General features: G+C 32.9%; 1 protein-coding gene across 3 annotated transcripts in view; it reads left to right on the plus strand.

The window, feature by feature from the left end:
• The first annotated feature begins 444 nt into the window (after nt 1–444).
• Nucleotides 445–27,085, plus strand: part of LOC130452766 (integrin alpha-PS3-like) — a 91,994-nt gene continuing 65,353 nt past the window's right edge. For 2 of the 3 annotated variants that reach the window (XM_056792189.1, XM_056792190.1), the window contains exons 1-4: nt 470–650; nt 4,257–4,372; nt 12,241–12,323; nt 16,414–16,531. In XM_056792189.1, coding sequence (XP_056648167.1) covers nt 484–650; nt 4,257–4,372; nt 12,241–12,323; nt 16,414–16,531 — 484 coding nt within the window. In that variant the 5' untranslated portion in view covers nt 470–483. Of the gene's footprint in view, nt 651–4,256; nt 4,373–12,240; nt 12,324–16,413; nt 16,532–27,085 lie in introns of all 3 variants that reach the window. The other variant, XM_056792187.1, reaches the window with a different exon arrangement.

Below are 27,085 nucleotides of genomic sequence, written 5' to 3' on the forward strand. Positions count from 1 at the left end.
CCGACTTTTCGGAATCGGAGTCGAAGCTCCGTAACATCCCTAATCTAAACCAATAATGTGTCCGTAGCAGATCAATTGTACTTGTTTAATTGGTTCTGCCATCGTATGTGTTCACGTTCTTCAATTCTTTCATTCGAGATACGTTTTAATATGGAAAGTCGTTTAGAACTTCCATTACAATTACACTGGCATATGAAAAAAAAATTAGGAGTAATTCAATGGTGATGTCAACCACACATTGTTTTAAAAAATTCGTTAATCATAAATAAAATGAAAAGTATTTTTAGAATTATAAAGTATTTGTTTATCACGATTACCATTTACCATTGGCACACCACAATGACAATGTCTGATTTTATTTGTAAAATTAATTGGAATGTGTCTAAGCAGGAAGATAATGGTTTTCCGACGTCCGGTAAGGTGACAAAACGACATGCTTAAATTATTATATGACAAAGATTGTGTGATTACGGGTGTTTTATTATGAAGTTATCAATATTTTTACTAATATTTTTTTCTAAAAGTGTATATTGTTTTAATTTGGATGTGGACTTTCCAATTATTTTTCAAGAGCCTGTCCCAACTAAAGAGAAAACTTATTTTGGTTATACAGTTGCTATATATCCTGGAAAGCCCTATGGTAATGAATGGTAAGTTTGGTGAAATACTTTGTGGTTGTTTTTATTTTGGATTCCAACTATTGACGATCAGAAATACCATATTCTTTGATACCATAATACTAATAAAATAATTCCAATTTTAAGAACTTATTTTTGGTACATGAACAGTAAATTGACACATTAAAACAAATCGTAAAATATTTCGGTTTCTAAATATTTATTTTATTATTATTATAAATTCAAATGTTGCCTTTTAAATAACAGCAATATATGTTTGTTCATTGTGATAAATTTTAATATCCCCAGCTTCTGTATTTCTGTACGATTTTTCTTTCATTTTCCACTTTTTTGCGCCCTTCTCCGTATATTATTTCTCGGTTACGAATTATTAACGAAAATGAACACCTTTTTCGGAAATAGCTCAAGCTCTAGGAAAATTTTACAATAAAGTTGCATAAGAGAAACAAGTGTTGTATAATAACACGAAAATAAAATTTTTATATAATAAATTTAAAATTATATTGTGCTGATTCAAGAAGTATGAGGTCAATGCTTGTTTAAACATTGTATTATTTTTTTCTGTTTTGGGACAATTACCAAGGAAAGTTGTTCAGACTATTGTTTTTAAAAATGTATTACTATATTTTTCAACCAATGGCATAAAAATAAGGAAAGGAACATGGGTGTCAATCGTCATTCAAATGTTCATAAAAAATAAAATTCCACACTAACCAGCAACCATCAGATCAAATGTATTGATTATCTCTGCAGATCTATTATTATATTTTTATTTTTAAAAATTTGGATTTTTACTTAGCATACCTTCAAACCAATTTCAATGATCTTCTAGTATTGGTTTTAATCCTTGATAAATAGCTATCTGACGTGGTTGATGACGAATTCTCTTTTCCTGCTCCAATATGGCAACGAAGCTAGAAAGGTTTTTGTAAACTGTCTATTTTTGATTAGCACTCAAATTAAAAAAATAAAATATTGATGATACAAGGATAAAGAGTACTGAACTAAGTGAACATAGGTCATTGTTTTTAATAATAACTATAAAAGATTGGGATTGGTATTTCACTCAATTCATAAGGATTAAGGTACCAGACACGAATAATTGTTATGGAGCCGTCCAGAATGAATTATTTTCTGTATATTTGTAATGAACCGAGAACATTGATGTTAAAAATAACTAAAACATTATAATATTTTGTCGGCTTGATTTATATCGAAAATTGTTTTGTTTGAAATCCTGGCGTTTAACAATGGCGATGTAACGTGACAACTAACAATGTATAGAGACATGGTTCATTTTTCATATGTTAGCTGGAAAAATAACCATTCAGCTCATAATGAAAAACCCACTGCTACCTTCAAATGAACGAGAAAAACCATGTATTTCGAATGAATATCTTAGTTTATGATCGAGAATAAATGTTTTCTCATTAATGACAATGTGTCAAATGTTAAATTTTAAATCAAATGTTAAATTTTAAATCAAATGTTAAATTTTAAATCAAATGTTAAATTTTCAATCAAATGTTTATAAATATTCTATTATCATTTCATTAATTACTAATGTTTGTACTGAATAACGACAATTTTTAGTTTTAGAATAAGTTTTCTTATTCATCAGTAATTTTCATTTTCTTGGATACAATTTCTTTTTTATCGCCCCTCATTCGTGGCTCGTAATTCTTAATCCATAATTCGTAACTAAAACAACTTTCGATTCTCGGTCGGTTTTTTGTGAATTAGTATGATATCGATTTTTGTTTAAAAAGCAATCACAAGAGAGTAAACATTATTACACTCAAATAGTTCGAGTGGTGCCTGCCATTGGAAATGCCGTGTGGATATTGATCTTGATTTTCTGTAGGTTGTAGTATTCGAGAGACGTGTCTTGGTAGCTGATTTCACAGGTTTCACTTCGCCAAAAAAAGGAGTACCGATAAATTAACATTCTAGGCGTCTGCAGGCGAGTTGAGTGCCACGGTGCCTGTCAAGTAGGTCTTCCAATATTGCTTTTGATGGGATTTTGCTCGACAGCTCAGAAGAGCATCTGCCGTGGTAGTATCGATATAAGAGAGTCAGGTCAACGACCTTTCTTCTATGCTCTAAGCTGTCCAAGTTTCTGCTCAACTCTCGGTAGCCTACAAGTCGAATTGCTCTCTTATGTATTGAGTTTAACACACTAAGAGTATGCTTGGGAACCGTAACTATACCAGGACATATTGGATGAGTTTATGAAAATATTTCTATCGTTGATAATTACAAATTTATTTTAATAAAACTGAATATACTTAGTGACATTAGCTCTATAGATCATTGTGCAATAAATGAAGGAGCATTATCTTGTTGAAAAAGACTCATAGGTGGCCATTGAGATAAGGTATTAAATTGATTTATAGAACTTCATCAACATAAAGCCCATCTATCATATTGACTCGAATAAACACAAATAATAATCAGTTACTACAATAAATAGCCCCTCCATATAAGTATTCTAACAGAACTCCATTCCGTCTACTGGTGCCACCAATTAAGTAGTATATATGGACAATACGAGAAGAGACCAAAGGCAAATGCGACAGTATAATGTAAGCTTAGTAACAGTTCTATATTTTTTTCTACACCAATTCGACGCGTAGAAGCAAAACGATCTCGCTATCTTCACGATCTCTGGCACGTCTCAGTTGAGAGTTGGTCTTCTTCCTGATAAACACACGCTAGACTTTATTCCAGTACAATTAAATTGACAGGTAACACAACGTTTTGTAGTTAAACATTTTCCAGCGAACGCTAACTGACGCCATCCTCACTTCCAACTGCGAACCACTGGTCAGGTAGATTTCTACTGAGAAATCCTTTATTTTGACATATTTTACGTACCTCATTTACTATCGGAATCTATATTATCGGTGATTTTCTACCAGGGCCGGATTAAGATTTATAAGGCCCGGGGCTAAAATAATGACGGGGCCACCTTAAGGAATTCGGAAACCCGGAAAAATTCACAAAATAATATCAATACGTTAGATTTGTGGTATCAACACATCAAAAAATACAGAATTATTTCCAAATGATGGGGCCCTCTTGGACCTGGGGCCCGGGGCTATAGCCCTTCCAAGCACCTAGCTTAATCCGTCCCTACTTTTTTCTATTCACCTCAGATAAATCTTTTACTTTGATACATTTTACACACATTCATTTCCCATCGGAATCTATATTATCGGCAACTACGCTAGATTTCTATCTGACCAGTGGTTCGCAGTTGGAAGTTAGCGTTCGCTGAGAAATGTTTAACTACATGAACCAAATACCGACACTCTTTGACATTGTGTTCAGTTCGGGTCTCAAGCCCAAACGAGGGTTGTTAAACCACTTTTATTAGACGTAATAACGTCGAAACTAGTCAGTAGTTACCTTCTCCTTGCATTTGCGAGCCATTGGGGACAAAAAGTCACATCACGCTCTTTTGAAGAGTTAGAGGAGTTGTAATTCAATATTTGTCGAGGCATTAGCCAGGAAAGTAGTTGTTTTTTCTTTTGAAGAACGGCAGAATTTATTTTCGAAATATTAAATTTCGAAAATAATATTTTGAATACAAGGATAATACTTTTTATGTTTTAGGATTCGGATAGGAGCACCAAAAGGAAATGATTCGCGGTATAAAACTATTGAGAATCCAGGGGCAGTGCATAGCTGTCAAATATTAAGCGGATGTTCACTAATTGTGTTTCCTCATTGTAAGTTCTATTTTCATTAAATTTAAATTTTAAGAGAGTGAAAGGGAGATAGTAATTACTAGTTTCAAAGATTATTATCACTATTATCAGACTCTAATTTGTTCACAGAAAATAGTTAACTCTGATATATCCTGCAGTATATATTAAATTATATGAAATTGGGGAAAAACGTTGATTTTTATTTCAAGAGGACATATTTTTATGATAAAGACATCTGTAACTTGTCAACCTTGTCCTTACCATCCCTTTTATTTTTAAATTATTCTGAAAAAATAATCATCAAGTGTAGCACATACGTTAAAATTAAACTCAACGCCTATGGTTTACTAATGTGTCATGTTTCCTTTCACAGCAAAAGTAAATAAGAATAAATATTGAAAAACGAGTGATTAAGATATCCTTTGTATACTTCCAAAATCGAATATTCTATTGCAGTACGAAAAGATTAAAAATATGTAAGAATAGCGATTTTCATTAATTAAGGTCAGATAGAGGTAGCGTTTTTAGATAATATTAACTCAGATCCTACAATAAATACAAGAAAATTAACAGAATAATTATTTGTATTGTGAAAAGGACACCAATTTGAATAGACTAGATTAGAGGAACCTAAACAAACGATCATAAAAAGGAGAAAAGGTGACGGCAGAACTTGAAAGTAATCTTTACGGAATGCTCCTTAGATTATAAAATATTGAATATTTGAATAAAAGGTTCCAAAGAATCTCGCACCGCCTCTTAAATAGTGTCGTAAATAAATAAAAAACTAATTATTAAGTAATAAGCTTTTGAAATTAAGTCAAACTTCATCTTTCACTTTTCAGAAGATTGCTCACAAGCCTACAATAGTATCTATTCACATCACATTATTTAAGATAAGATTTCTCATTATTTAGCACTTCTGGTACAATAAAAGGGATTTTCTAATTTTTTTAATAATGAACTATATGAGCTGAGGTACGATCTGTAATTTGGAATTCATTCAATAATTGAGAAACAAATTTTTTGGAAACTATTATTACTTGCTGTTTGGAATTTTAAATTGGAATTTTTCAAATACATTGACAATGTATTATATGTTTTTCAAATGACAACACTGTCATATGGATGAGTATTTTTATAGGGCATGAACAAGATAATAAAAAATAAGCATGTTACGAAAAGGAAGTAATCAATTAATTGATTTGATTATATCATCAAAGCGAAAATTCATAATGATGTCTATTAAGTAATAACGTAATCGAAGTTCATTTTGTACATATCTAATGACTTGGGCGAAATTCATCTACACATTATTGGTGCTTTTTTCTTCTGGAAATTATTTATTTGTTTGTGAAAATGTTGTATTCAAAGTACCGGTTGTTGACACCAGTTGATACTATTTGGTGTATTAGCACGATACACATACACGGTATGCCTAAGCGCAGGCACGTGCGATCTCTCTCGCACAATGTGACGTCACGTTGGAATCAAAATGTGAGATATAATGTTTGCTGTTATAAACTTTAATTTTGAAAGTGAAAGTGATATTTGAAGTAGACACGTCTATACGTATATTTATATGGTTATTAAATTTATCATTTAAATTTCACGTTCTAAGGCCGTTTGCGGTTTTCAAGGAATATAATTTCCTGCCTGCTCCTAGAAATAAGAGACTATTTAAAACATGATTAGTAAAATTATGAAATTTGCAATTCAATACTATTGTTTCTGATATATTTTATTTATTTCTTTTAGCCCAGTCGGATTGGCTTTAAAGAGGGGCTAAGATTTACGAAAATTCTAAGCAGCAAATTTCCTTCGGAATTCATTGAGGGGGGGTTACTGGTAGTCTAAATTCAAGAAGTAGAGGTACCAGAGTTGTTGCTGCATCCGCCATCTTGATTTAAAGGGTTATTTTTTGTCTCTTGAATAACTCGTTTATTTTAAATTTTAAACGAAAAATAGTTTGCTTCTTATCAATTTTTTCCTAGGATGGATTTTCTTCGATTCATACCGGAAGAGAGGAGGTTAACCTGAATATTCTATTATCGCCTTTATTATTGATGTTGTATTATTAATTTTTCTGTTTGTCTTTTTGTTGTTGATTGTCCTTGTAAATTGAATGTGTTGAAAATGTTATTTGCTACAATTATGATTCCGATTTTTTCTAAAGTTTATATTTTTAGGACGCATGTTCGGGGTAAAGGAAAAGAGGGGTGTAAATAATCAGTTTATCGAACAGTATAATTTTTACAATTGAAAACATGAATTTTATTTTCTTTTCAGTACACTTTTAAAAGTGTTTCGAAATTTCAATTACGTCTGCTTGGAACGTTTAGGCGATGGCGCGGCCAAATTTTCGTCGTTCAATTCCTCCTCGTAATTGTCGACGAATTCGTCCGGAAGCTCGGGAGGGTCCAGGATGACTTATTCTGAGCGGTTTTCGTCACTACCAAGGTCGTCTTCATCCAGCAGCTCTCGAATTGAGACAACGTTTTCGTACGTTTCTCCGTTGCAGTTGTGGCATAAGACGGAACATTTGAATCCGGATTTGCGACAACCACACATTTTTCCGCACGTCGTTTTGTATTTACATGATATCGTCTTGCCGATATAAGAGTCTTAATGCCACGTTGTTTAACAGTCACCTCGTTCTCTTCGCTTGTAGATTCTCCGTACACAAAATAGCTCACTACCGAGCGTATTCATAAACTGAAATTCAGGCCGCTCTCACGCTGCCGCGTTCTTTTAGGGTTCACTGTATACCTAGATGTGACCCTTTTGTATAGAGGCAACGATTGTAGTAGTTAGATTGAATGTGTGTCCGCTATTCAGAGAAAGCGGAGTCGTCCTTCTCGTTCTCGTCCCAGCTCAATACTGACTGTGTCGTCTTTTCCTTGTCCCCACTTTCTCGATAATTGGGGGAAGTGATCCCCGACCTTCATAACGAACGTACTTAGGCCTAATAATCAATGATAATTGACATCCACATCCATAAATTCACTTCAGCTATTAGTGCAGTAATTATGAATTGAAAAGAACCTAAATTACAGGAAATTCCAAACAACTTTAGGAATAACCATTGTTCGTGTAAAATGGAGATTTAACGAGTTATTCAATGAACGAAAATTCTCCCCCACCTCAGGTATAAAACGAAAAATATCAATCCTACGAAAAAATTGATGACAATCAAAGTTGTAGAAAATTTAATTTTAAACAACTTTGTTTATTACAATTTTTCGCGTAAAATTGAAAATAAACGAGTTATTCGATAACCAAAAATTCACCCCCTCTTTTCGAGTATAAATCGAAAAAAATCGATCCTAGGAAAAAATTGATGACAATCAAAATTGTAGGAAATTTAATTTTAAACAACTTTTGTAATAACTATTTTTCGTGTAAAATTGAAAATAATTGAGTTATTCAAGAGACAAAAATAACCCTTTAAATCAAGATGGCGGATGCAGCAACAAATCTAGTACCTCTACTTTTTGAGTTTAGACTACCAGTAACCTCCCCTCAACGAATTCCGAAGGAAAATTGCTCCGATTGGGCTAATTGAGCGAATAATATATAGGCAAATCAATCATGTTTTGAACCTAGAGACTTATGGAAACTATCCTATTCGAAATTAATGGAACAAACTCGTGCTAAAATAAATAACACATAAATAAGGGGTACCGAATCTAAATATTTCCAGCCGTTTTTGTTTATAATTCTACAAGTGAATCTACAACATAAAATAAGTATAATTATTGGAAAAAAATTGGAATTGTGTCTGTTATTTTGTGATTCACGACATTCATTTACCATATTTACCTTTTTTTATGAAACCGAAATAATAGATATCTCTTTGGTATTTCGATTAGTGTTTTAGCATGTAGCGACGGCATCATGATCTCATAATAAAAACTACAATATTTTAAAAGAAACAACAGTTACGTCAACTAAAAGCCGCTAAACAAAAAAAATATCACATACACACAAAAACCCAGTAAATACGTACAACTCCAGCCTAATCTTAATGGCCAAGAAAAAATTATTTTACCAGCGAGACGTCATGTGCGCGAGGTGTGTCAATTTTGAGCCGATACAGCATACCGGTGTATGTGTATCATGGGTACTATAGTTCTTCCAATATCATTTGCAGATTATAAAAACTTATCCGAAAACCCTTGCCCACAATATTTTGTTCGACCTACCATGGGCGTAGATACCTCATTTGATGAATTTATTGTTTTTATAAATACTTTTAAAAATATGTATATCTTATGCGAGAAAGTATTCGTTAAAAGGCAATTGAATCATTATACATTTGACGGCATTATAAGCCGTTATTTAGACAAATGCACATTTGAAACTTAGAAAAAAAAGCATTATTATACCTCGTTAACTTGCTACAACTGAATATTAAATTATAAAACATAAATAGACGAGTAAAATGTGCCTGCCGTTTAAACAGGGTATCAGACGTGTACTGAGCCCTTTTTTACCCATTCTTTTTTTTCTGCAAAACGAAATTTCAAAGCAAAACCCATAAAGAAAAAAAATCTTTGCAAATAAAACAAAAGTAAAAAAACATTACAATTCCAAAGTATCTTTATAAATAATAATGGTAGTCAGAATCGTCTAAGCTAGAGTCATCATTTTATTGAGTTCAAGATTTTTAATGCACTCTTCTTTGGTGGAGCCATGGCACACAATATCGTCAAAATACTTGTTGATTTGCAAATGGCAGATCCAGGTTCGATCGAGAAGAGCGTCAAATTCCTCCGGAACCACGTAGAGTTCTTCTGTGGAACAGTTCCCTTTGGTATTCTACTTGAATTTCGACTTTTCCATCGGGAACGAAAACGTTTCTCGTATAAGATCGAAATGCTACACTTAACATTTTGAATTCATTTGAAATGTTCAGTTTATGACACTGGTCACGGAGTTGGTGCTTTGGTGTTGAAAAACGTCATCAAAGTTATCATCCTCAACAAAATTTGTAGATGGCACGTCTTTGGAATCATGTTTCTGATTTTTGAGAAGTGTTTTAATGCAAATTTTTACGGCTACATCCCGAACATTTTAAACTATATTTTTTGGAACGACATTCGCTGGTAGAGTGATTGTCTCTAGCACACCTTAGGCAAAAGTTGGCGATCCCTAATTTGGCGAGATCCAAGCGTGATTTTAACTGGTTTCGCTTAGATAGAGTGTTTCGGTGGCGGGACCCTCTCGAGTGCGCGACCTTGACGTGGGGCGCGATTTAGAGTAGTACTTAGAAACCTTCTTCACTCCTTTAGTTGACCAGTTCTTTGAGGTTGACAACTGCCGACTATCTAATTTCGAAGCTTCCAATGCCTGTGCTTTAGCGACAATATCATTAAACGTTTGCAAGTCCGACTGCAAAAGCAGCTCCCTAATTGAATTATCTTTTATTCTTCTGATAAAATGAGCACGGAGAAATATGTCTACAATTGAAGTGACGCGTGTGCATTCACATTTAGATTGAAATTGACAGTCAATTGCAAGTCGGCGTAGTTTGGTTACATACTCAGCGATGGGCTTATCTTTCCGGGTAAGTTGAGAGAAAAACATGTTGAGAAATCACCATACTTTTCTTAGGGCATAAAAATTTATTGAATTCTTTAACCAATGACGTATAGTCAAGATCAGCAGGTTTTTTTGGGCGAAATTTAAGAGTTGAGAAGGTCATAAGTCGAAGGACCTACAGAATTCAGAAGCAACTGTGCACACATTTCATGCTTGGTGGAAATATTCTTCGTGTAGGTACTTTTCGAATCTCTGGATATAGATTTTGAAGGATTCCTTCTTTGAGTAGAAATATTCGAAGGATTGAATTAGAGCAAGATTAAACTGATCTTCATCACCAGAAATAGCAGCTTGAACCTCGGTAGTCGAAGCGGCAGTAGATTGTTGAATCACCGTGTCCAGTAGCTTCTTCTGTTCCCTTTTGAACACAGCCAGAAACTGTGCCAATTGATCGGCATTGATGGCGCAATGTTTATCTCGTCGCCACTATTAAGGTGTAGACGAGCACAACAGTGAAATTGGATGATGTCTTCATGAATATCACTACCATGATTTATGGGTATTATTGAGGTTTGACATAAACTATCTTCTACTTTATTTTTCCTGTCTTTATATTCATTTACTTGCAAAATTTCATTTGTAGTTGATTTTTTTAATTACCAATTTGATTTTTCTTGGAATTGGTAAAGAATGAGAATTCGATACGAGGTAGTGTGTAACTCAACACAACACATAAAAATACACATTATTATTGTGTGTAAATAATCGCGATTGCAAAAAATTATCGACGGATCCCAGCATTTTTCAACAAGCAAAAATCAGTATTGGCACTATTGAATTTACTGACTCTCTTTGTATATCCGCAGGCGTGATCTTTTCTCCTTGTCAATTAAAAGATTAAAAATATAAGTTTCACCACCTCTGTTTTGTAGTTTTGTATTATAAATACAATAATGTCCCAACGTATTAACAAATTTCCCTAATATTGCAGTAGAGAATATAGAAGTATAATAGATTCATATATCAATAACGATCATCATTTTAGAGTTCATATTTTTATATTGTATTTACTTAAAAATTTTTTCCAACAACCCCTTTTTTAATTGTAATCTGTAAAATTTACAATGAGCAAATTATTTAGGGCAGTATATGAGTTATCTTGTAGGAAGATTGCACAGTGGCAATTTCCTTTCACTTAAAAAATGGTTTGATTGAGGGACAGCTATACAAAACATCAATGCGGCAGGGAGATCACACGGAAGATGCCTTCTAAGCCTTCGCTGGGTAGGAGGTCTCATTAGAGGTAGATCCGTTGGGATTTGTTTCAATGCGGTAAGAATATTTCTGGGATAAGTGCGATATTTCTCCTTTAACTGACTTAATTTGAAAGTCACAAACAATAACTTGGTTGGGTACATACCATGGAGCGTTTATAATAATTCTGAGTACTTTTGATTGAAATCTTTCTAGAATTGCTGTATTTGATTGGGTGTTAAGTTAATAATTAATTACCATAACCCCAGATGGGTTTTAGTGTGACTTTATATATTATCAGTTTGTTGTTGATTGGGATCTGACCTATTAACCGGTACAGTTTGCTGAGTTTTAGCCCATTTGATTTATTTGAGTTAGTATTTGAGCGCTCCGGTTTATTCGTCGGTCCAAATGAATTCCATGGTATTTTGCACTCTCTTTTTGCAGAAGATGCCCGTTTAATATGACAATTGCCAGTAAGGTTGTGATGTAGTCTTGGATTTTGACAAAAAAGTGTCTGTCATGCAGGCAGGATTTTAGGGTTTGGAAAAGTTTGTGTGGGAGGTTTTGTATTTTGTGTAGTAGTCCGTCGGGCCAGACCTTGTCGAATGCTTGGGCGATATCGAAAAAAGCAGTCGAACAGTATTTTTTATCTTAAAAAAATTGGTACACTTTTTTGCGACTCGATGTACTCATTTTATGGGGGCATGTTACCCTGTAAATCCAAATTGGTGGTTAGGTATTAGTCTGTTGGCATTTAGAATCGGTTCTATTGGCTCTATCAGTGATTTTTCTAAAAGTTTTGTTCTAACAGGTTATAACATAAATATGATGAATCAATCAAAGTATTTCAATAGAAAATTTTTCGCAAATTGGGATTTCGAATTTTTATACATTTGGGGTTCAAGTTAACGATTAAATTTTGTATTTAGGAACTTATGGAGAATTGTGAGATTTTGTTTAAACATCGATTAAGATTTCGCAGTAACTTCAAATAACGGTTAAATCAACGGGGTGAAGAATGAATTGAATTCACTAGTGAATCAAAACATACTGAAACATTTTTAACTCTAGCGTCTTCTTGTTTTCAGCGGTTCATAAGCCAATTGAAAATTGGAAAGGGGGATTTATTGGAGGATCGATGGATGTCTCCTATAAGTTCCAAAAAAATGTGGTAAGTAATAATAATGTAATGTTTTTCTTATTTCCTAGTTTATTTAAACTGTTTTTCAACAGTGGGATAAATTTATACACACTCTCTTTTAAATTACTTACTTCAATCAAACACACTAGACTTAAGTAACTTTATAATATTTAACTAATCACTTTATATAATTAGATATCCACTACTTTCAACTGCAACGGTTACTGTTTACTACTTTGTTGCGTTCATTATATTTTTTATTATAAACTGACTCTCGCTGTAAAACAAGCTCGAATTTATATCAAGGGATTTCTACAATTCTAGAAATTCTAGAAAGTAAAGAAATAAACAAATAAATGAAAAGTCTTTCTCGTAGTTGTTCTGCAGTGACTCTATATCCAACTTTGCCGTTACCTCTGTACGCACCCATATATTCTTTGAAAGCAGGATTAGGCTCTTCTCGCAAATGGTTCACTCCTTCCTTTAGGTTATAGTCTCATTCGAACGGCGCTAGTTGATTTTGATGGACTACTTTTGGTTTTCCCAAGATTTTTGTAGTTTTGGAGAAAATCCCTCACTCTTCAAGGGGTTGTGCAGGCATACTTCAGGCGTTCACCTCTTTAAAACCACCGTCTCTGGTTTCCGTACCGTTTTTTTTGTTCTGTTCATTTTGTAGCTGGCAACTTGAAAATTGGATCGCATAATCTGTTCTCTCTAGGTCTTCTCTAGGCCGACAGCTAAATTGTAGGTCACAAGGAAGCCTCATTTCACGTCCAAAGAGAATTTTTGTAGGTGTTTCACCGGATAGCAGATCGATAAGCCATTGCAAATAGGGATAGATACTGATCCTAATCACTTCGGTAGTTGGAAACATCTTTGGACAGATGATCTTGTTGATTTTCTCGACCATTCCTTCTGTGGATGTAATGTGGTCGTCCTGATTTTCTTCATTCCCAGCTGACCTCAGATTTCCTGGAACACTTGGCTCTCGAAGTTTCTTCCTTGATTGATATGAACTTCCAAGGACACCATATTGGCCGATAAATTCTTTTATCAATAGTTCCGTGTCAGTTGTGGCCTCTCGATTCGGGATCGTGTAAATTCCCATGTACTTTATGAAATAATCCATAAACAACTAGGATGAATTTACCACCCCCTTCTGTCGGCGGAAATGGTTCAGCGATATCTAAAGCAATCCTTTTGAAAGGGCTTCCAACATTATACCGTTTCATGGTTGCCTTTCTCTTGTGATGTGGTCCATTACTCGTAGCACAAGTCGTACACTTTTTACACCAGTCCTTCACATCGTTGGAACAGGTCATCCAATAAAACTTTCCATTAACTTCCTAAGAAGTTTTCTTAACTCCCAGATGATTTCCAGATGGACATTCCTAAGTATTCTTTTTAATTTTAAAAGGCCCTCTTACAGGACAAGGAAGTCCCACTTGCCTTTAGTACCGGTGAAAATCTTGGCACTTCTAGCCAGGTAGGTCGCCGATTTTCGACCTTCCATTGCCGAAACATTTTTAGGTGAGCCACTGTAGTTCTTGAAACTACGGTTTCCTTAGATTCGGCTTTGTTATAGTGGGAACCGACTGGCGGGCACGGTCATCTAGATTGGGGATCGGCATTTCGATAACTGACACCGGCTCGATGTTAGATATCAAAATTGTACTCTTAAACACGTTCAATCCATCTAATGATCTGGCCCTCAGGATTCCTAAATTGCATGAACCACTTGTGCCCTGCATGATGAGTGCGTTTAAGGTAATTCCTTCACACCTATGAACTTGTACATGGTTCTATTACTTTCTCCTCTTAAATCTCACGAATCATTCTTTGAGTTTCCTATCACTTTGCTCTTGGTAGTCTGTGAGCTGATTGTCTAATTGGCTTGGCATCACCAGTATTTATTATGTGTTTGACGGCTAATGTCTTCCTCGTTTTCGTACGAATAGGTCTCTATACTGCAAGAGAAATTCCCTCATTCTCGTTCCCAGCTCGATTCAAAGATTGACCAGCTACTGATATCTTCTGTTCGAATCGGTCATGCTAATTGTCAGTTGTCTGTTACGCAGGATCCAGCCCTGGTTCCCTGTTTGATGAAAAATGACTCCAGTTCATTACTCATTACTCATTACTACATTAGATGAATGAGCATATATGTCAAGTCTCTCAGAAAAGTAATTACGACTTTTATCCAAAAGTAACTAGATTTAGAAGTGTAAATAGATTTTTTTATTTATAATTTTCTTACTATGTTAGACCAGAATTCATCAACTTCGACAATTTATTTTATTGGACCAAATTGTAGCATAGTATTAGCATATTCGCTTAAAAACATTTCAAACGACTCAATTGAAAGTCACCATCCAATTTGAAAAATTAAGTGTTTAATGTTTAATTAAGGAAGAATTAAGTGAATACAGATTAGCAAAAATTACACTTTTTACTGAAGTAGTGAAACGGAGCGATTTGAATTTCGTTCGGATGTACGCTTAGCTGTACTTTTCATATAGTTGGTCATTCTCCACCAGCTATATTGACAAACTCACTTTTTAATTTGAACGCACTTCCAGTCTATTCAAATTGATCAAACCAAAGACTAATGGATTTTCTAGTTGTTGGTTCAACACCGAAATTGGTACGAATGTCGACTGTACTACAATTTGTAACTCGCTTTTTGATACAACGTAAGCGTTCTCAATCGTGAATGACACTGAAATGAAATTACAGGCTAATTCCACTGCTTCAGGAGAAAATATTTGAAAAATCAGTCGTTCATTCAGTAATGGCAGATATGAGATATAAGATAGGTGTTTGTCTTGCTTCAAATAATGGACACATTGAACATTTACAATGGTTTGTTTATTTTGGATGAATTGGATTTCAATGAATACGAATTAATGAAAAGAGATTCATCATTCTTATTAATTGGTCATCAAGGATTGTAAGCTAGGAAACTTTCTATCTAAAAATGTCCCATGGATACATTCCTTTATCATTGTTCTAAAGGAAGAAATATTAGAATAATTACGTAGAGATGTTTCAGATACGATCGTTTTCATATAATGTTTTGGCTACTCACGACTAAAATAAATGAAGGATGTACATAATTCACTATAAAGCCTTCCAATATTGATTGATATTTACTACCATCAATCCTGAACAGCTAATAAAATGGGTAGTCGAAAAACAGTGATCCATATTATCTAGAATAAAAATCTGGATGACTTTTCCTAAAATTATGTCGTGGTTTACATTACATCCATTTTGCAAATGTTCACTACCATCACCTGCATGAATTTTGTAAGCCACTGCCGATAAACAAAATACCAAAATTAAACAATATTTTTATAATTTAGCATAAAGATTCCGAGAATAAAAAAATTCTCCTGGAACTCTGCTGGTAGGATTGTCGCTACAATAGAACTGTAGATGTTTAAATTATTGCATAATATGATATTAATAGTTTGGAAATTATCCAACAAACATCTCCTCGAATTACAATGTTTACAATTCACAGTGAAACCATAATGACGGATGACATTCAAAAATACTTATTTAAAAACTATCAGTGGTGTTCTTAGAATAAATTTAGTTAAGGGTAACATATCCACTGGGATCAAACTTGAGCTACCATCCTTGAAATGAAGCTTTTCCTACAATGATACGAGCTAAATTTAGGAATTATAAAGTACGAAGAAAATTTCCATTGGAATGAACAATTGCATTTCTAAAAAACAACACATGCTTACTAAGCTCAGTACCAGTAGGAAGACTTTTTCATATGGATGCTACTGAGACCTCGCAGAAGAAAAGTGATGCATTTGAGCAACTGGTATTGTTAAAAAGTGTGATAAATGAAAAAAGAGAGAATTTAATTCGACAAAAGAGTTTGTATTTTTCAAAATAGGGTTTAGAAAATACCTGTTTTGCATTTAGGAATCAAAATGCACAACGCAAAACTTGGTAGTTTGCTTTTGAAATAGTCATTTGAAAAAGCATTTGCATTTTGTGTTTAAATATATTTCTTAAGCTATTTTGTACATATTTTCTAGCTACATGTTAGGCTAACAAGAAGAATTTTTTTTTCTTTAACACATTTCACATTTTTTAGGTATGTGGTTTCCGTCAGTACTATAATAAAGATGGAGATTATCGAACAATGGGTTCATGTTATTGGTCGTATTTGAACTCAAGCGCATTCGAAAAAATCGAGGAACTTCTAGATCAAGGTATTCTTTTTTTTCAGTATTAGTATTTTTCATTCTAGCACAGTTCTTAAAAAGTATCAATAGATTTATATTGCAAACATTAGTCAGTGCATTTTTTCATTACACGATTGCACCATAAAAGAATCTTCATACACAGACTACGATGATACCCTCATATGGATCGAGAGATGAAATACGAGGGTGGTTCAAATATTAACCGGAATTTTACAATAAAAAAATTATTATTAAGTTACAGAGTTGAAAGGAGAGGTTTCCAGTGTATCCCAACCCAACCGAGTTGTATGAGGTCAGGCGTTGTTGTCTTGCAGAAATATTGCAATACGGATTGGAATATCGCATCGTTTTGATCTGTTGGCAGATTCCGCCTTGTTTTTATGAGGTTACTCTAATACTAAGCGTTCACAGTTCGTATTTCAGTGAGAACACCTTCCCCACTGAGAGTGTAACTCTAGATTCAACTGGCGCGCCTTCGTCTTTCTTCCTCCACTCCATAGACGCGCGTTTATTCTCTGGAATATAGTGGTGTACCCAAGTCTCGTCCGTGGTGAATATTTGATGTAATATATATTCTTCTTCCTCTTCATATTGTTGCAGAAGACGCGTGCAAACTTCCAAGTGTGTGAATTTTTGTTCAAAATTCAGATGTCTTGGCACCGATCTGGCTGAAATTTTGCGGTGATCGAGACGTTCATGAATTACTTGCTCAATACTACCAACACTCTTCAGTTATATTGCGTACTGTTCTGCGTACTTCTCGGCCTTTCTGAAAGTAGAATATCGTTCACACACTTGAGTCATGGAGAGGCACTCATTCCCGAATTGCAAAAGATTTTACACAATTTTTTACCAAAAAACCAATAATTATGCGTTACGCAACAGACACTGGTACATCCTTCTCGCTCATGGCTATAAGTACTCTAAAAATTGAGTCCTGGCTGTTCTCTACGCTATAAGCTTTTTGTTTATGGTCTGGTTGTTATTCTTTTATAATTAGACGTCTTAATACTGGCAAATATTCACAAGGAGTGACCTCTCATCATTTCATATTCCAAAGCCTATTCATTAAAAAAGTTTGACGTAAATGTCTAGTTTGAAATATAAGAATATAAAATTAGTCTTTATTCTGAATATTTTTTTCCTGGGGTTTCTGGAATTTGTGTCAAATGTTCACGTGACCTATACTAAATCCATCCAACAAACCGAGCGACCCAAACAACAATCAATGCGTGATCGAAGCATGATAACTATACGTCTTTGCATCTATAAGCTAAAATAAATATGCCTCCTTCGTAGGCCAATCAGGTTTATGTGCAATTGGCATCAGTTAGTAATTGTTTAGTGTCAGTTACGTTTTAACGGTTTGTGCTGATAGATTATGACGATTGGTGTACAAATATGGCGTTTTAAACTTTAATATTGTTTGAATGTCAGACACTGATGCTGTAATGAGAGGAAAAGCATTTTTTTTCGGCCCAAAAACCATACCCATTGATGTGGCCACACAAGTCCAAAATATGGGTTGATGAATCCATAAATTCTTCAAGGCAAACCTCTTTAGATGGCTCATCAACCTAACCTTTTAGGTAAAAATAATCTTATTATACTTTCAACAAACTATGTGTGTCTGTAAACCAGATAACTTGCGATTGAGGTATTGGTGGAAAATCTACCACAACCGCAGTAAATTCTTCTCTTTCAACTAAAACAAAATTGATTTTCTTTTAGCAAAAAGGAAAAAGGTTGAAAATATGTCACATAGGAAGTGATGCCTTGTGGGCATTTGAGTCTAAGAAAACGGGCAACTATCATGAGGAGATTGGCAGTCTGTAAATTTTTTGAGAATTAGTTTAGTAAGGTCCAAACTATACGCCTCGTACCCATACTACAGCCACACAAATAGCCCTTAATCATGACTGGATGCGTTTGATAAGTTTAAAATTCGAGGAAAATGTGGTAGAAGCAGAATTTTTGAGGATAGTGAATAAACATAAAACCAAATATAATAGATTCATTGTATGCTAAAGCACGTAATAAAATATTATCACATCTTCCCGTTATCACTGCAAGCTCATCCCAATAGAGCTTATTTGAACAATTGAGCGGACATAAAAACCCTTGTCACCAAAAAAATAATACTTTTAAATTTGGCGATCGTATAAATATTTTTGGTGATGTGTATTGTCTATTGTCGCTGAGCAATGGAATAATTACGTAGGGCCTATAAAAGATATGGTAGAAGTGGAAATGTTAAAATAGTACTATCTAATGGATGAATTATTTGATATAAATCCAGTGATAATTAATCTAAATATTGATTATTCTGTTGGCTACTCTTCAGATTCTGAGTAACCGGACCAATATGATCAATTATGATTTCATAATTATCATTTTTTTTGTTTTTTATTATTCACACACATTTTGAAATCAAAAACTGTTTACCGGTTTATTCAGCTGAAATAAAATGTTCCTTTCTTTCTAATCAATTAATGTTAAATATAAAAGGTTTTTCATTCCTTTTTTCTTCATACCTAGTTGCATTTTGTATTATTTAATGAAAATAAATTCCTTTTCGTCACTACTATGCATGATAATATTTTCGAGAATTCTGTTTTTTGCATGGACAGAACATAATATAGTGATTATAATAATTCTGCAGGTTTTTCATCTCAATTGACCACTTCTGTTATCTTCGATAATTTTCAGATATTGAGACTATTATGTTTTGTCAAAAAATCTTTTAAATCTCTTCTATCTTTCTTGATATTATTTTCAGTTCGTTTTCATTTTCTCTTAAATGTTTTCTAGGTTGGGTATTCGATAAAATCTTCCGATATAAATCTAGCCTAGCAACTTTAGAAGTAGGAAGAATCGGGGTTACTTATTCCTGAAATGTCATTATAATAATTGTCTCTAGTTTTGTGTGACTTGATTATATAGGCAAAAGTCAAGAGCATAAATATCGAAAAACAACGATATAGCAGTTTAATAGTATAAAATGAAAATATATCTATAGTTCTTCCAATATCAATTGCAGATTATAAAAACCTTTGCAAACAATTTGGTTTAATCTACCATAGGCGTAGATACCTCATTTTATAACTTTATTATTTTTCTAACTTTTTAAAAATATGCATATCTTATGCGAGAAAGTATTCGCGCATTATAGTCTTATAGTTCTTCCAATATCAATTGTAGATTATGAAAAACCATTGCCGACAATTTTCGAGAAAGTATTCGTTGAAAGTCAATTGAATCATTATAAATTGGACGGCATTATTCGCCGTTATTTAGACAGATGCACTTAATTGTAGCGCTACTTGGAACTTAGAAAAAAATCATTATTATACCTCGTTAACTTGGTACAACTGAATATTAAATTATAAAACGTAAATAGACGAGTAAAATGTGTCTGCCTGTAAGGGAGTTTGGTTTAAACAAGGTACCAGATATGAACCGAGATCTTTTTGTACCCTAATTGTTTTTTTTGGAAAACTAAATTTTAAAAAAACTGCAAAGGAAAATGAATTCTTTCTAAATAAAACAAAAGAAAAAACATTTCAATTCCAAAGTATCTTTATAAATAATAATGGTAGTCAGATCGTATGAACTAGGGACATTATTTGATTGAATTATGAAGGATTGTAAAAGAGTTATAACACATACTCATCTTCTTCGTTGATAACATGTTCAACGCAGTTTTTTCAAAAGCTCTTGGTGGTCTACTGCTAGAAATATTTGTTTACGAGTTCTACAACATCTTTACTCAGTTCTGGAGACTGATTACATTTTCGTAATTCTAATTTTACGTTTGCCCACATTTACTCTATAGGGTTAAATAGGCAATAGTAAGGGGGTAGTCTGAGAAGATTATGACCCTGTTCTTTCCACAGCTTGTCAATATAATAAATTTGAGTTTTGTTACTACTACTATTTGGTATCTTAAGGAGTTGCCGCGAGTGGTAGGATGCGTTGTCCATAACGATTACTGACTGTAGTGGAATGTAAACTAAAAGCTGTTCATTAAACCACTTTTCAAATAATTGTGCTGCCATATCTTCATGATAATCAGCTGCACAGTTTATAATTTTTTTAGCAGATATTAATAAAGCATTAGGCACCAAACCGTTTTTGCTTCCAGCGTGTACTATTATAATGCGTTTCCCTTTAGAACATGGCCCATTCAAACAACAATTTTTGCTATTGTTAACCCAACCGAAATTTACTACATCGTGACTGTCAAACCATGTTTCTTCTTTCTTTTTATATAAACTATAAATTCTACGTATAAAATCTTGAGTAGCTTTGTCAACTGATTTCAGTTGTTCTTTACATGCTTCTCGATTCTTAGAATGATCCACAGCAACCCCTTTCGTGACTACTCGATAAATAGAAAGTTATTTGGTCTAGTTAATTCAGCAATTCTTATTATGACTGCATTGTCAGATTGCATAAGTATTTTCCTCTTTTAAACATTCGAATACATTAAAAATAACGTGCCGTGTTTGTATATCTGAATCTTTATTATTAAATTCATACCTATCTTTATTCTCACTACACTGTGCAATTTCATTGTCTTTAATCGCCCATTGTCTAAAGAACGCCATATTTCTATTTATCTAAAGAAATTTATGAATAAAATTAATCTCACCAAGCCACACCAATGCAATAGAAATACATTTATATTTACGATTCGATGTTTTCATTGGTAAACAGTGGTGATGATGAGTCCACGTGGTCTGACGGTTTGTTAGATGTTTACCGAAATTTATACGGGGAGTAAACATCATTTTTCATTTCTTAATTTGTATGAGTGAAGTGCGTATTTATGGAATATTGATTGTTTCTCGCATAACTGTCTTCTGTAATTGATATTGAAAGAACTATACTATGAAAGGATATAACAATTTGTCAGACTTTTGCGCAAACTAACATCAATTTACTCAATTTTTTAGATACGCTGTTATAATAACGATGAAGATTCCTTATATAAAGCTAAAAATAAATTTTTAAATTGCCAACTCAACATAATTTTGCATTGCAAATTTTGTTTTTAAATATATTAGAAACAGGATTACTGAGAACATTATATGTTAATATAATTTGATCTATGACACAAGTAAAAAAATACTTAAGATGTCCGCTTAGTAGAACAGCGATGAAAGCAAATATAAGACTTAAAAGAGAAGAGTTGCTTTTATTTTTCGTTTCTTACCTGTGCAATTGAAACTACTGAAAAAATAATTTTTTTATAAGTCAATGCTAGAGTTCTTTGCGTATTGATTCAACTGACTAAAATAATCAGTTCAAGTTTCCGAAAATCTTATTAAATGAATATTGAACATTTATAAAAATACCTAAGGAATTTGGAAGCGATAGGAAGCCAAAATAATACTATAAAATGAAAAAATATATCAATTTTTCTTTCGAATTATAGGCTTTCCAAACCAAAACTTATGTTCAAATATTATTTTTAAATTATACTATATTTTTATATATATAAATCTTCTGTACGTGTGTTTGTAGTTGAACTCCTACACAGCTAGACCGATTTTGATGAAATTTTTTCTGTGTATTCAAGGGGGTTCGAGAATGTTTTAGATTCACAATTCGATCAATTAGATAATGTTTTATCAATGAATTTATTTATTTTTAAATTGTTGTTGATGTTAGAATTCCGGCAGACTGCGCTGCAGTCGTGTCAGATATTCAAAAGTATATTTGAGATCCAGTTGCGCCTGGTAGATGACGCTGAGATCAGATTCTAAGTTTACATAAGTATAGTCTAAACTATGGAGACTATAGACTTCATGTATATGGTGTATAGTGTCTAAACATTCATACTGCTATGCTACTCTATACGAGACTGAATATCTGAATGAAGATTCATAAAGGACAGTTCGGCTGAATACAATTGTTACTTTTTGGTACATCCATTACTTTATTCTTACGGATATTACTTAAAACTATTTATTTTGAAGTTTGTTACTATTTCGAAGTACATTTTACATAATTCTTCATAAAATTTTCCTAACCTACATAACTATTCTAACCTACAATTTTTTTTGTAATTTATAGATTTCAGAGATACAATTTCAAAATAATCTGTTAAAATTAATCTTTAAAATAATTTTTTATTATGTTAAAATAAGTCGAAAACGTGGCAACGCCGCCCAACATAAAGTTTTTTCTATTTTTTGTATTAATTAGAAATGTGTTGTTATATCGCCATTAAAACCCAACTAACACATGTTTTAATATTATTAATAAATAATACAGTCCACACATCAACAATTAGTTTATTTGAACCAGCAAAGAATTTTAAACATTTTGGTCTTCGATCCAGATAAATATAAGATAGAAAAATATCTAAACAGTGTAAAACTATCTGGAATTTAACAACAATCGAGTGTGTCCAGTGGCACAGAGAAGTGGCGAAGAAAAATATCAATCGAAGTAACAAGCGATAGTGACTAACTGACTGAACGACTGCAATTCAGGTACTTTTTCCATACAATTCCTATTTTATTCTATTTTTTCCTTTATCTTAGGATCATTTGTTCTATTTAATCAGAAAATGGTCGAAACTCTTCAATAAACTATTGAAAATTGATTCAATTATTTCAATAAAAATTACAATTTAAATGTGTTAAGACAATTTTAGCGGTATTTTACATCGCAACAAGATATACAACGTATTTTTCTTACAATTTTCAATTGAACAGTTTATAATAATACAATTTATTTTCTATTCAGTCTAGGCAATTTATAATACAATTTCATTAGTTTGATTTATAAAAATCAGAAGCAATTATTTTAAAAGATACAAATTATTACCTTACTTACAATTTTAAGCCTAGTAAGAATGTTAAGCAATTGAAGTAGCTATTTCATCACAATTAAGATACAATTTTCTGTCGTAGGTTATTTTTTGATAATAAATTACAATTTAAACTGCAATAATGCCCCCAATAGAGAATATTGACCTCACAATTTTATACCGTAAAAGAGGTACAATTAAACAAAATCTTACATTATTAGAAAAATTCATAGATAAAATTAACGAATCAGTTCCAGGATTTAATGAAATACAAATGCAATACGACAATCACTTAAATTTATTAGATGAATTTGACAAAATCCAGTCGATTATAGAGTCTGAATGTAAAGAGGATGACTTAGATGAACAATTCAATGAACGCGATACATTTCAAGATAGATATTATGCTGCTTTTGATTTTTTGAAACAATTTATACAAACTTTACAACCACGTCTAGATACAAGCGTTGAACAAAATTCAAATTCAGTTAACAACATTTCGTCGAATAATTTTGATCCTCTTCAGAATGTTTTATTACCAAAGTTAAAATTACCTAGCTTTGATGGAGAGTTTCATTATTGGCTTCAATTTAAAACCAATTTTAAAACTATCATATGTGACAATACAAATTTGAATGAGAATCAGAAATTTCAGTTTTTAAAGGCGTCTCTAGAAGGGTACGCTTCTCGATTTATTGAAGGTTTAGACAGTACTGACAAACCATTTGAAAGAGCTTGGAACCTTTTAGGTGAAAGATTTGATAAAAAACAATTCTTAATCGATAGCCATTTCAAGTCTATTCTAAGTGTGCAAAATATTGTTAGAGAAAATTATATACAATTCCGTAAGTTATTAGATGAAATTTCTAAACATTTAACATCGCTAGAAGGCTTGGAGTTAACTGAAGATATTTTAAACGACTCCTTTATTATTTATATTGTGTCCAATAAATTGGACAAAAATACGATTCGTGACTGGAAAGAAATGAAATATCATTCTGAATTACCAAGTTTGGACGAATTTATGAATTTCTTGAAAGACAAATCTGACATTTTACAATGTTTGGACGAGTCTCAACAATCAACTAAATCCATAGGCAATTTAAGTAAGAATAAGAACAATCCAGTACATATGCTTTTATCGACAAATAAATCATTGTCCTGTAATTATTGTAAACAAGCTCATACAATTTATAAGTGTCCTCAGTTTTTAGCTTTAAATGTTGATACAAGAATTCATAAAATTAAAAATTTGCACTTATGCGAAAATTGTTTACTTGCAGGTCATGATAAACAAAATTGTAAACACGGCAAATGTACAATATGCAAAAGGAAGCACAATACACTGCTTCACAAACAATATAATGTAGTACCCCCGGCAAATAATCCTTCTAATGAACCAACAACTTCGATGAATGTAGCGGAAACTTTCGCCAATTCACTGTTATCTACCGTCTCATGTCAAATTAAAGACAACCAAGGCAATTTTCATCAAATAAAAGCACTGCTGGATTGTGGAGCTCAATCCAATATAATAACTGAAAGGTTATGTAGTTTACTAAATATACCATTGTTACCTACCAATGTCTCAATTTCTGGAATAGGTAAATCTGTATCTTATATAAATAAAAAATGTTCTATTTCTCTTTATTCTTGCGTTAATGATCATGAATATACAATTTCATGTTTAATCGTCCCTGTAATAACTGGTAATATTCCATTTGCTTATTTTAATCCTAGTACATTAAAGATACCGGAACATGTTCAATTATCTGATCCCAGTTTTGGATGTCCACAAGAAGTCGATTTATTGTTGGGCGCCAATATATTTTGGGATTTGTTATTAAACGAAAAAATAAAATTGGGAAATAATATGTTAGTTAACACTGTATTTGGATGGATAGTAACAGGTGCGCTTCCAATTGATAATAAGAAAACAATCATGTGTAACCTTTCAAGTCATATTCCTGAAGATGACCAGTTAAAGAAATTCTGGGAAATTGAAGAAATAAAAGGTAGTAATCAATTTTTATCTCAAGACGATATTGTGTGTGAGTCTTTATTTAACGAAAATACTTTCCGCATAGAAAACGGTCAGTTTGTAGTAAAATTCCCGTTAAAACAATCCCCAGAACTATTGGGCAGGTATAAACCCGAAGCAATTAGAAGATTTGACATTAGAATAACGGTTCGCGGATGTTCAATTTAAACAATTATACACCGATTCAAGAATATGAAATTTTAGGTCATATGACTAAATTAACTATTGAACCCGATGGAATTAAATACTTTTTACCACATCATGGTATTTTAAAAGAAATGAGTACGACAACTCGTTTACGCGTAGTTTTTGATGGAAGCTGTAAGACGTCTACAGGGTGGTCGCTTAACGATCTACAATATATCGGCCCTAAAGTTCAGAATGACATTATAAACATTCTTTTACGATTCAGAACATATAAATTTGTGGTTTCTGCTGACATATCAAAAATGTATCGTCAAATTCTCATAGATCGAGGGCATAGACCTTTACAACAGATACTATGGCGTGATAACCCCAAAAGTAACTTTTGCACTTATCACTTGAATACAGTTACATATGGAACTCGATTAGCTCCATATCTGGCTATCAAGTGTATTAAGACGCTAGCGGAACACAATATGAATAAATACCCCAAAGCATGTGAAACAATACTAAAGGACATGTACGTGGACGATTTGTTGACCGGTTCTAACGATTTAATAGAATTACAAAAATTATGCAAAGACATATATGATGTCTTATCATCCGCTAATTTAATTTTAAGAAAGTGGATTTCTAATAATTTTCAAGTAGTTTGTGGCTTCAAAGATAACAATATCTCAAATGCAATTTTAGATATAGGTGATAAAGAAAGTTGTAAAACTTTGGGAATCCAATGGGACAATAAAAATGACATTCTAAAATATACAATTAAACAATTTACCCATCGAAACACAATTACTAAACGTCACATTCTTTCAATTATTGCTCAAATTTACGATCCTTTAGGGTTATTGAGCCCTTCAATAGTTATTGCAAAATTAATAATACAGAAATTATGGTCCCTACACATTAGATGGGATGAGCCTATTCCACAAGATATAGAACAAACTTGGTATCGATTTCAGAATGAACTTGGCAGTTTAAATCAATTATCTATTCCTAGAAATGCTATTTATTTAAACTATGTACTTACAGATGTCCATTGCTTCTGCGATGCATCGAGAGATGCATATTCATGTTGCATATACTTACGTAGTGTTGACGATAGCGGAAATTATAACGTTCAATTACTATGTGACAAAACCAAAGTGTCGCCACTGAAGACAATAACAATTCCAAAACTTGAATTGTGTGCTTGTCTTCTAGGAGCACAACTAGTAAATACTGTGGTCAATGCCCTCAATTTAAAAAATATTCATTATTGTTTGTGGTCCGATTCTCAAGTCGCCCTATGTTGGATTAACACGGAACCCAATTTATTACAGACCTTTGTTGCTAATCGCGTATCTAAAATACAGTCTCTCACGAACATTGAAAATTGGAGGTATGTTAGTACTAAGGAAAACCCTGCAGATTTAGCATCTCGAAGTATAATGCCTAAAATGCTGATGTCAAGTGCAATTTGGTGGAAAGGACCTCAATTTTTATTGTTACAATCATCAGATTGGCCAATTACTAATTTTTCAATTTCTAAACACGATCTCCCAGAACT

This window comes from Diorhabda sublineata, chromosome 2 (genome assembly GCF_026230105.1).
Source record: "Diorhabda sublineata isolate icDioSubl1.1 chromosome 2, icDioSubl1.1, whole genome shotgun sequence".
Lineage (NCBI taxonomy): Eukaryota > Metazoa > Arthropoda > Insecta > Coleoptera > Chrysomelidae > Diorhabda > Diorhabda sublineata.